Source organism: Mastigoproctus giganteus, chromosome 2 (assembly GCF_048544385.1).
Source record: "Mastigoproctus giganteus isolate SK-2022 chromosome 2, ASM4854438v1, whole genome shotgun sequence".
Lineage (NCBI taxonomy): Eukaryota > Metazoa > Arthropoda > Arachnida > Uropygi > Thelyphonidae > Mastigoproctus > Mastigoproctus giganteus.
Window position 1 is genome coordinate 146216644 of NC_143576.1, and position 12922 is coordinate 146229565.

Sequence of the window (12922 nt, forward strand, 5' to 3'; positions counted from 1 at the left end):
TGCTAGTAGGAAAAAGGAGGTGATTGTCCCTCTGTATAAGGCAATGGTCAGGCCATGCCTTGAGTACTGCGTACAGGTCTGGAGGCCTCATTTTAGGAAGGATGTAGATTTGCTTGAGCGTGTACAGAGAAGGGTAACAAGATTGGTGAGGGGAATGAAGGGATCCTCTTAAATTCTGCAAATTGCATTGGCTGGAGACTAGGCACCTGTGCGGTGATCTGATTGAGGTGTATAAGACCTTGAATGGGTTGAGCCCGCTGAATTCTGATGGGATCCTTCCACTTGTTCAGATTACGAACCTAAGGGGGCATAAATTTAAATTGAGGAAGGACAGATGTAGAATAGATGTGCGGAAATTTGCCTTTAGCCAGTGGGTGGTTAATTGCTGGAACAAACTTCCGTCTGTCATGGAAGTTAATAGGTTAAATAAATTTAAGGAGGAACTGGACAAACATTTAGAGGGGATTGTTTTGTAATTTTTTTTTTTTTTTGGCTGATTTTGGCTGATAAGCTCATACACTTGCTGTCTTGCATCACATGCCACTACTACTAACATCCTATATTGTTAAATACTTTTTAATTAGTTGCCATTCTCTTATACAGTACTTCTGATAAGTAATGTTTTTCTAATAGGGAAATCTGTCATTATTTATTCTCAGCTAAGTACCTAAATGGAGTAGGGTTCCATTTTGGGTTAGCTTTTACAACCCTAGAAATTTACAAGTCTGAGTATACACCTCTTGGCATCCTTCATATTATGTAAAGGGTCACAAGTTGGTTATCAGCACTTAGAACTTGAGTACCTAGCTGCTCACTGATGAGTATTCATCTAACCCCAAAATGGCTTTTGGGTGGTAATACTTAACTGAGAATAAGTAACGATAGACTTCTCTGTTAAAGAAGCATTACTTATTTGAAGGATAAGAGACAGGTAATTCATGAAGGATTTCATAATATGAGATGCTGTATAATAGTGCTCCTCAGGGCTTTTTTTGTGACGGTACGCAACGGTACGGTGTACCGGCACCTTTTTTACAGCGTTCCAGCATGGGTGACACGCCTGGCACGCAGTGGGTGTCAGCCATGCCAGCTGCTTCCATCTATTAAGGAGATCACGTGACAATGGGCGGAGTCAGCACCCTTCAATCACGGCCGTATCTCTAGCAGTCTGGAAGGGGTACCCGTTTCTGAATCTCGACCAAAACTTCATTATGAAATTATTTTTACTTATTTTTTTTACTTGGTACTTATCGTATTTTTACATTTTACTTATTATTTTTTATTTATTAAATAAGACTCACCTTTGACTTATTTTTAATATACTTGTATAATAAATTTATGCTTAATAAAATGTGTGTTAATAAAATTAATGGTCGAGATTCAGTATCGGATATAGCGTACCAACTGCTAGCGATACGGCCGTGATTGACGGGTGCTGACTCCTCCCAGTGTCACGTGATCCTTAATAGACGGAAGCAGTTGGCATGGCTGACACCCACTGCGTGCCAGCCGTGTCACCCGTGCCGGCATGGAATTTTTCTTGATAGCAAAGAATGAGTACCGGCACCTATTTTTTTTACAAAAAAAGCACTGGTGCTCCTTATATAAACTTTGAACTGATGCATATCTACTAACTGTTATGTCACTTTTAAATGGTTTCAGGCTTTACAGCCCAAGAAATTTAATTGATGAACACACACAGTTAAAAGCCAATGGCTTTTTTCTTCCTAATTAACAGCTCATTCAAGTTGAAATATTTGTAAGGACAGTGTTATGTTAAAAAATAATAGTAATAAAAAAAATTCTTATAATGCTTATGATACTTCTGTATTTTTCCTTAATTTCAAACTGGTCAGCAGCGCTATGAGATCTATATGTTCAAATTATCAGTAGTTATTTTTAAAATTGTTTCCTAACATCTTGTTTTTAGGTGCCTTGTTTATCACTCCCTCATAAAATTTAATTGTTTATTTAATATTTTTGTTGTTAATGTAGTATGAATTGTTTGCTTATTAAATTTGAGCCTTGAATATTTTCTTTTAGGCTCTGATTGGAGTAGCCTTTTCCATTGGCTTTATTATTGGACCAATGATTGGAGCTTTCTTTGCTGTTCAGAGTAAACGAAATGGTGATGAATTTTTTGTTGCACCTGCATTATTTGCATTGTTCCTTGCTAGTGTGGATATATTATTTCTTTACTTATGCTTTAAAGAATCTCTTCCAAAAGAAAGAAGGGTATTATGCTTTTTTCCTTTATCAAAAATTTATTTAATGTATACTGTAGGATATCTGCTTAGTTTTTGGGAATTATATTAGTTTTTTTTTTTTTGTAATAAAATGCATTTTTGACATTATTGACATTTCACTTATTTTAATTCAAGTTCTATGATGTGTAAATTTTAATATATTAATTATCCACTTAGCTGAGTATGAATATCACTACTTGTCCAGATTGCAGTTTCTAACGAATTTAACTCCATCTTGCTCACTCTTTTCCCACACACACATATGGGCACACACACACAAAGCTTAGCTATTTGATGAAACAACTGGCAAGAGAATTAGATCATATTAACGTCTGGGATGTTTCTTTGGTGTTAGTTCTACCATTAAAACTTTATAAGTCACCTAATTTAACTTCAAACTTGGTTGGGGTGCCGAAATTTGATCATTACACACAGAACTCTTGCATAAGTATAATAAGTAACCTTTTGATTTTGATGTACACCAGTGGTCACAAAATAAAGAATGCCATCAGATTCACTTTAAAAAAATATGAACATGTAAAACTGTTCATTGTTCTTTTTGAACTTATCACAGAAATTAATTTCACATATTTTCTTATATTCCTTCATGTGCAAAGGCTCTTGATGTCTTCTGCTGTCTTTCATTTCACCTAATATACTCAACTTTTGGATTATTTTATTATTATCAGCTGACTTTTCTTGAGCACTAGAAGTCATAAAAGCATCGCTAGGAATGTTTTGTCTTAGCTGTGCCTAGTTGTTAATCATAAATAGAGTTTATTGCTGTTATTCCATCCATCATATCGTCCTTGATAGAGGAATGCAGGTGTGCACCATGATCAGATACAAAGATGTTGCATGAAAATTTTTATTTTTTTTTGATGATAGTAGTCTACAATATTAATTATACAGAAAATCAAGGAAAATGATAAAAAAAAGTGCATATCAGTTCTCCATCCATTTCAGTGGTATCAGATGAGTCATTATTCTGAAAGGAGCTAAACAATCAAGGAAGAAAATAGTGTTTTTCAGTTTTATATCCAATAATTTTGACTGTTGTATATTAGATTATGGAGTACAGTGTACTCCATAATCTAATATACAATACAGCACTGCTAATCAGTTCTCTATTGTTGGACTGTGCAGTTGACAGAAAATAAATTATTCAAGGCTTTAATTATATGGTTAATGCTAGATATATATATATATATATATATATATATATATATATATATATATATATATATGCACCCAAACGAGTAGCATTTTATGTCCCAAGACCCTGCAGCATCTAAAATTTATATGTTGTGTTTTGAGGTGCTTTTGTAGATTGATGAATGAAGATAATGTAGTGTGTGACCTTGTATTATAGATTCATAATATCTATGATAAGATATAGGATGCAACTTTTTTCAGTGTGCTACTATAGAGGACTGGTAAGGGTGGAATAAATAAGAAACCATATTTAAATTAATAATACTACTTAATTTATATACCTTTTAGAAGTAATATTTTTCAAATGACTTCTCTTACAAATTTAATCATTTTTGCAGTCTAAAAGTTCTGCATTTAAATGTTATTGTAGATTTGCATCAGTCCTAGTATCTTAAAACTGTTTTTTGAGATCTTCCAGGATTGTTAGGATATCTTTTATATACCTTTTGGTTTTGGGTATAAGCCACATAAAAATGTAAGATTATTTGATTTAAGCATATACACATTTAAATTAGATGATCATATAATCATGTGATATTATTATATATGGAAATCAAGCAGTGCTGATACATTCTCAGACCATTGATGTGGTACCAGTGGCACCATATTGCTGGAACCATGGATCAATTCTGTCCAGTCAGTGCAGTTCCTTATCTAAAAATATTGTAATATCTTTTAGTCCTGTTTTTTTTTTTTTTTCCTTCATGATTCTGCAAACTGAGATCAGTTGAAGCATAATGTTCATTTATTGGATATTATGATTCATTTTAGTTGAAAAAAACAAGCAAAAAAAAAAAAATTATTTTGTTTCTGTACTTTAGCAAGTTGCTGTAATCTAACTGTATGCAACAGTTCTGCTGCAAATATTTCAATAAGGTGTGTGTGTGTGTGTACATATAAAAGTTCCACTGTGTGTGTGTAACTTTTCTATTACGAACTTCTATTTAACGAATTTCTCTATATTACGAATTTTTTCGCAAAACATTGCACCTTGAAACGAAATTACATGTAAAATTAACCCCATATAGCGAAGTGTTAGTCTCTCTATAACGAATTTTTAAAAAAAAATTAGTAAAAGCATTTTTGAAGATTTTCAAACATTCACTGCTAAACAGCCAGTCAAATATACAGCCTCCTTCCCTCCGAAATTGTGTATTAGCATCTGGAATCAATCATCCTTTTAGTGAACACTTGTGACCATTGATGCCGGTAGGATGGTCTTTGTTTCATTTTTGTTACAGTTATAAAACCAAATGGGTTTTCTTTAAAAGTGGTCATAAACTTTACAATAAATAGGGTAGATTTGTAAATTGATGTTGGCTCGGGGGAAAACGAAATTCGCTGCGATAAACCTTTAGCGTGCTGCAGCAACAATACATAGAATGCTAACATGGTTGGTTTTTAGTAACGCCTACTGAGTGACATTCGCTTCTCACCTCAACCGTAATGTGACCTTCCTACCAATCATTATATGATATGTCCGTTCTCATCTAACTGGACTCCCAGTAGATTGTTTTCATGAATTTTTTTTATTTTTTTTTATTTCGTTCTTTTTGAACAATTTGTCATTAATCACATAGGCTATTATGCTCTTGTATTTTTTTTTTTTTTTTCTGAAAAGTAACATACAGCATACATTAACTGTAAATTTTCTTTCGTGTATATATGAATGAAAGCAGAATAAAGGAAATTTATAAAGTCGTATATTTCTTCAAAGTGATTGATAGGAAAGGTCACGTGATACTGTTGAATTGGCCAGCAAACGTTATTGAGCAGGCAGTACTGACAATTCGCTATATGGTCAGTGAATTGTGGTATGGCAAGCGAACGTCATTGAGTAGGTAGTACTAACAATTCACTTGCGGTGTGTGTATCGACAAGAGCTGCAGTCCAGTAATTTTTACAGTTGTGGAAACAGTGTCAAAGAGAAAGTGTTTAAGTATTAATGATAAAGTAAAGATTATTCATGATATTGACAAGGGTTTTAAGAAAAAGATATTGCAGAGAAATATGGCATACTTGCAAGCAGCTTATCTATGATTTTAAAAAAATTGAGAATCAATTTTAAATGCAATTGAAGGAGGAGCAGACAAGAAGCGAATTAAGTTGTGTATATATACGAAGATGTTGATAAAGCTGTTCTAAAATGGGTGCAAATGATACATTAAAAGAATATACCAATATTGGGTCCAATAATTAAGTAACAAGCTCTGAAATTTGCACAGCCCATGGACATACAGAATTTAATGTGAACACTGGGTGGCTAGATAAATTTAAGAAGTGTCACCTTAACACTAACATTAACAGTTTCTCCACAAATAACCTTTTCTCCATAAAAGGTTATTTGTGGAGAAAATGTTAATGTAAGCAAAGAAGATTTTGGAAGAATATGAACCTAAGGATGTTTTTAATGCTGACGAAATGGGTTTATTCTTTAAATGTTTACTGAATAGAACACTTGCTTTTAAGGATGATAAATGTTTTGGCGGAAAACAAAGCAAAGAAAAAATCACTGTGCTAGTTGGAGCAAATATGACAGGAAGTGAAAAATTAAGACTTAGTCATCAGAAAATCAAAAAACCCAAGATGTTTTAGAGGCACAAAATCTTTGGAAGTTGATTTAATAAAAAAGCATGGATGACAAGTGATATCTTTGAAGACTGGATATTAAAACTAGACAAGCGTATGACAAAAGAAAAAAGGAAAATCGTGTTGGTAACTGACAACTGTCTGGCACATCCTGCCAGTATTTCCGCCAAAATTAAAAGTGTGAAGTTGTTGTTTTTACCACCAAACGTGACATCAAAACTCCATCCAATGGACCAAGGCATTATTAAAAATTTTAAATTTCATTATCGAAAGAGAATAATAATGAAGATTGTCAATGCGTTATCAGAAAATAGAAACTTGGAGGTTACAATTAACCTTAGAGATTGCATCTCTGAACTGACAAAAGTTTGGACAAACGATGTCACTGAATACACTATTCAAAATTGTTTTTCGAAAGCAGGATTTACATTGAATACAGAAGTCGAACAACAACTGGATGAACAAGATGAACTGCCCCCTTCACAACTGAAAAACTTTTGAACATTATTAGAATCATCCGGAAACATCGAAAATGAAATAACACTGGATAGTTATGTTTATGTAGATCAAGATCTGACTACAACAGAACATCCAAATGATGAAATACTGCTGAACAGTGTTAGATGCGACTATGATCACGAAGAAATTAACGATGACATTGAAGACATGTCAGAACAACTCGTAGAAAAGCCAACTCGAAAAGCGTTAATCGTTTCGAAGAAATATTTAACGCTTTTAAAATGGTTCGTATGGGTCTACAGTTTTGTGAAAATGTTCCTGATAATGTTTTTAATGCTCTGAACAAATGTGAGCGTTTCTTTGAGAATCAGACATTTTTTTAATTGTACTGTGCAAACGAAAATTACAGATTTTTTTAATTTGTTACTTACCGCCGAAAATTGTGTAAATGTAATTTAAATAAGTGTTTTTAAAATAAAATAAATGTAGATTCATTTTCATTTTCTAATTAAATAACAATTTCTAATAAAAGAGATATTCTCTGTATAACAAAATTTTTCTATAACGAATTTTTTCGCTGGATTTATCGAATTCGTTATAGGGAAGTTCGACTGTATATGTATATTACAGAACCATTCACTAATAGCTTAGAATAATTCTGATTAATATCGGGAAATACATAGGTTTCAGGAAGTGAACACTATGGTTCAGTAAGTTACATTTGCTGTTGTTATTGTCTGTTGAGGCCATATGGAAATAACAGTATTTGCATAATAGCTCACATTTTTGCTGCATTTTCTGTAGAGTATATCAACCTTTTATAATTTGTTTAACAGCATGTGAAGTTTTCACTAGAAACAAAATTACTGGATAAGGGAATTTATACTGTGCCATTTAATTTAATGGAAATACAGTTATCATTTGTTTTTGCTCATTGCTTGCTTATTTTAATCAGGAATTATAAATCTTAGCTGTTTTGGACAGGAGTTTTTTTATAATCTTATACTCTAACGTTCTTGATTTAATAAAACATTTATGTTCTACTTTTTCATATTTATAGGCTAAATCTGTTGGAAGTGGCTTATCAGAAGCCCTTAAGTACATCACACCTTCTTCTCTATTTTCATTTGGTGCTCTTAATAATATTGAAAAAAAAGGTTTGTGTATATTAGTATTTCCTAGTTTTAATTGAGAAATCTGCAAATATAGACAAATTTTTCCTGACTGATTTGCAAAATGCAGTAGCCTGAAACGTATTGAGATACCAAATGAAAATCATTTGGTTAGAAAAAATAAATTTTAAATGTAGTGTACGATTGCTTGGGCTTTAGTGACATCGGTAATCATGGATGTGGAGAATTAGCATTAGCATTAGTTGAGGCATATGATTCATAAAAGCAAGCTTATACAACATCAGCCCAAAAAAAAAAAAAAAAAAAAAAAAAAGAAAAACCTTCCCATTTCACCATCCATTCATTCCAAATGTTTGTCTAGTTCAGCCTTAAATTTATTTAAACTATCAACAAATTCAGATGGAAGTCTGTTCCAGCAATCAACTACCCGCTGGCTAAAGGCAAACTTCCGCACATCTATTCTACAATTCTCTTACCTCAATTTGAATCTATGCCCCCTCAGGTTCTTAGTCTGAGCAAGCGGAAGTATCCCATCAGCATTGAGCCTGCTCAAACCATTCAAGGCCGTATACACCTCAATCAGATCACCTCATAGGTCCCTAGTCTCCAGATGCTGCAACTTGCAGAACTTAAGCCTTTCTTCGTAAGCACACCAATTTATTCATGTCACCAATCTTGTTGCCCTTCTCAGTACTCGTTCTAGCAACTCTACATCCTTATTAAAATGAGGCCTCCAGACCTGTATGCAATACCCAAGGTGTGGCCTGACCATTGCCTTATACAAAGGGATAATCAACTTGCCTCTGCAGCAAAATTCCTATATATCATTGACAAAACTCCATGACCTGCTCTGGCAGCACTGCTCAGAGAACTTCATATCTGACTGCACATTTACCCCCAGGTCTTTTTCATTCTCCACCTCCCTGAGTGTAGTACAACACGGTACGTTTCTCTTGGGTTACTGCTGCCCATATGCAGTACTTTGCATTTGTCAATGTTAAACTTTAGTTGCCATTTCTCAGCCCATCTGCCTAACTTTTCTATATCCTGTTGCAATAGCATATTGTCTTTATGTTACTAACAACCCTGCCAACCTTTGTATTATCTGCAAACTTGGACATTTAGCCATCATTGATAAATACACAAAATAACAATGGGCCCAGCACCGAACCCTGAGGGACTCCACTAATAACATTAATCCACGTAAAACAATGTCCATTTATTACCACTCTCTGCCTTCTCCCACTCAACCATCCTTTTATTCATTGCAGCAACTTGCCTCCAATGCCACACTGCTCTAATTTGTGCGGCAATCTTCCATGTGGAGTTTGAGAACGAGGGTAGCCTGTGCGGATATGCATTTTTACCGCTCCTGGAACAGAGAAGTTTTTCCTGATTTATTTTCTGTTTTAATAGCTTAAATTGGCATATTAACTTATTTTCTAGAGTAGATTTATATTCTTATTTACGATACTTAGATTAAAGTAACTTAGATAGAGATTTTGTAGGTATTACTTAGTATCAGAAAGGGTATCAAATCCACGTGTTTACCGTTCATAAATAGCCGCCATTGCTACGCGATACAAAATATCTCGAAATAGATAGCATAAGCATAATATAATATTGTATAGTATAGTACATAATATTGTCAATTAATCAGAGAATTAATCTTGTTGAACTTCATTGTCAATTAAATTGTACTTTTAACTATACATATAACGACTTTGGTTACGTAACATAAATATTTAGTAAAAAATAAATAATTAATACTTAACTTGATACGGAAGTTATATAAAGGGATTTCGTAGATAACACTCGATACTGAAACATAAATATAGAGTTATAACTGTGTTGAGATATAAGTTTAGGGTTTTAATTTTGTACTGAAATTGAAATTTTATTGAAATTAAATCGAAATCATGACTCTGACCAGAGCAGCAAAGCAAAAGGCTCAAGCTAATGGGAGTGCTGTGGCTCAGGGGACAACTGAGGGGGGCAGTTGCTCTCTGAATCACAGCCTATTAAAATGCACTAATTGCTTGATGTTTGTGGAGCAGTCAGGTACGGGACATGATACTGCCATGGGGGATGTCTTTGTGTGTGCGCGATGCAAGGAGTTTAAGGAAATCAGGCGACAACTCAGCATTGTTATGGGCCTATATGAGAGCTTGAAGGACAGGGTGGATGCCCTCGAAGCATTAAAAGTGAGGGGCCCATCAAGCTCTCAGCTGCCCACACCAATGCCAGAGCTTGCACTTGGTCATTGCAACACAGCGGCAGCCCCCAAGGCAGAATGCACTGGTCCCAAAGGAACTAGTAGTTGTTGGTGACTCTATTGTCAGGGAAACAGGAAACATGCTTTGTAAAAAGGATAGGTGGAACAGGACCAGGGTATGTCTGCCAGGGGCAAAGGTTGATGACGTTGTAGAGCGGATATCACCTTTTAAGGGCACAAAAGATGATATAGTTGTACACGTTGGCACTAATGATATTAAGAGTAGAAGACCGGCGGAATTACTTAACAAGTACAGGTCACTGTTGAAAAAAAGCCGTGAATTAGGGTTGAATTTGAAAGTGTCTGCAATTCTGCCCAGACACGATAGGAGGGAGTATAGGATGAGAGCCCTGTTGATCAATTCAGCCCTGGAAGGATTGTGCAGGTCTCAAGGGGTAGAATTTTTTTCAGCCTGGTCTGTACTTGTTAACAGGAGAGACTGCTTCTACAGGGATGGGATACACTTAATAGAAAGGGTGCAAGAATGTTTGCTGATGCTATCGAGGCAGTGTTAGGTGGGTCGGAAAACTGCTAGATTGGGGGGATACAAGGACTAATAGATTAACAGTAGCCACTGGCAGAGGTGAAAGTGATTCTTGCACTGCTTCTATTGGAATGAGCCGCAGCCTGGAAAATAAGATGCAGGATAGTTCAGAGACTGCTGGGAATCATTGGGGTACAAATAAACACATAGGTTATGTTAGGGTAGCTAAGAAAAAGAACAGGCGCATGTATACTTGCGGGTACACCAATGCTAGGAGTTTAGTAAATAAATTTGATGAATATGAGGTATTGCTCAAAACATCAAAGGCAGATATTGTTGGGATTTCAGAGACGTGGTGTCACACAGATATAAGGAATGCAGAACTGGAATTTGGGGAGTACAATGTCTACAGAAAGGATAGACAGGGTAGGAAGGGAGGAGGGGTTATGCTATTAGTTAAAAACACATAAAATCGAAGGAAGTGAAGCCAGTCGACATTGCTGGACAGTGCAGTGTCGAGTCAGTTTGGTGTGACATAAGCATTGAGAGATCAAAATTGAGAGTAGGAGTGTGCTATAGGCCTAATGACTCTGATGAGTATAATAAGAAACTGTATGGGGAAATAGAGTGGGCCAGTAAATCAGAGTGTCTTATAATGGGGGATTTTAATTTCCCAGATATTGACTGGAATTTGGGGGCTGATCACTCACACACTAGCAAGGCTTTTGTGGATTTATTGGATGATTGTTTTCTACATCAGCATGTTCGGGAGGCAACTAGAGAGAGTAGTACTCTTGATTTGATTACCAGTAGTGATACTTCATGCATTAAGAATCTGCAGGTAAATGAACCACTAGGTGGCAGTGATCACAGTGTGCTGAAGTGGGATTTACTCAAAGAGGTAACTACCATTAGGGGTAAAGGGAAGGGTTATTGCTTTCGTAAAGGCGACTACGATGGACTGAGACAGTATTTAAATTCTATACAGCGGGACCAACTGATGATGTTACCAACAGCAAATTCAAAATGGGAAGCATTCAAAGAACTTATCTTGGAAGCTACTAGGCTTTACATACCAACTAAGAAATATTGTTCAAGGTTTAGGCCTAAGTGGATGTCAGATGAACTAATTGAGACATATGGCAGAGAAGAAAAATGCATGGGATACATACAAATTAACATGTGACAAAGAAGCCTATGATAGATACAAGTTGATCTGTAACCAAGTTACAAAGGAGGTTAGGCAGGCGAAGGCAGATTACGAGAAATCTTTGGCAAGGGATGCAAAGAAAAACAGCAAAGAGTTCTTTACTTATGTAAACTCTAGAAGGAAGGGGATGAATCAGATTGGTCCACTTGATATCGATGGGTCAACTGTTGATGATCCTGCTCAGGTAGCTAACAAATTGAATGAATATTTTGCATCGACATTCACACATGAGGAGTTATTCAGCGAGGGGAATGCCAGAGGTGTATTCAACTCTGGCAGTAAGCTAGAGAATCTTGTAATAACTGAGAGTAAAGTGGAGGAGAAATTGTTGAAGATAAATACAAGAAAGGCACCTGGGGTGGATGGGATCTATCCAGTTATATTAAAGGAAGCAGCAAAGGAAGTAAGCAAACCCTTAGCCATAATTATGAGAGCTTCCTTGGACTCAGGGGAAGTACCCATGGACTGGAGATGTGCAAATATAACCCCAATTCACAAAGGAGGATCAAAGGGCGACACAAATAATTATAGACTTGTTAGTTTAACTTCTGTTCCTGGAAAATTGATGGAGGCACTGGTTAAAGAAGCACTGCAGGATCATCTAGACAAGACTTCAGTCATAGCTCAGACACAGCATGGTTTTGTTAAGGGGAAGTCTTGCCTGATCAATTTGATTGGATACTATGATGCAGTCACAAAAGAACTGGATGCATTGAATAACTTTGATATTATATACTTGGATCTTAGAAAGGCTTTTGATACTGTTGCACATGGAAGACTGCTGCACAAATTGGAGCAGTGTGGCATTGGAGGCAAATTGCTGCTGTGGATAAAGGGATGGTTGAGGGGGAGAAGACAGAGAGTGGTAATCAGTGGACACTGCTCATCGTGGACTAATGTTATTAGTGGAGTCCCTCAGGTTTCAGTATTGGGTCCATTATTGTTTTCTGTATTTATAAATGATATCGATGATGGTATATCAAGCTTAATGTCCAAGTTTGCCGATGATACGAAGGTTGGCAGGGTTGTCAAGGACTCTACTGACATCATCGATATCATGCTACTGCAACAGGATCTGGAAAGGTTGAGCAGATGGGCTGAGAGGTGGCAAATGAAGGTGGCAAATAACATTGACAAATGTAAAGTACTACATGTGCGAAACAGCAACCCCAGAGCAACGTATCAACTCTGTGGTACTACTCTGACAGTGGTAGAGAATGAAAGGGACCTGGGGGTGGTTGTGCAGGCAGATATGAAGTTTTCTGAGCAGTGTAGACAGGCTGCAAGAGTAGCTCATGGTGTATTGTCGAT

General features: G+C 35.9%; 1 protein-coding gene across 1 annotated transcript in view; it reads left to right on the forward strand.

The window, feature by feature from the left end:
- The window catches only part of LOC150089643 (solute carrier family 75 member 1-like), a 170217-nt gene that overhangs the window by 61517 nt on the left and 95778 nt on the right, over window positions 1-12922 (forward strand). The window contains exons 5-6 of the mRNA XM_090368709.1: window positions 2044-2235; window positions 7570-7666. Of these exons, the coding sequence (XP_090224835.1) occupies window positions 2044-2235; window positions 7570-7666 (289 nt within the window). The remainder of the gene's footprint in view (window positions 1-2043; window positions 2236-7569; window positions 7667-12922) is intronic.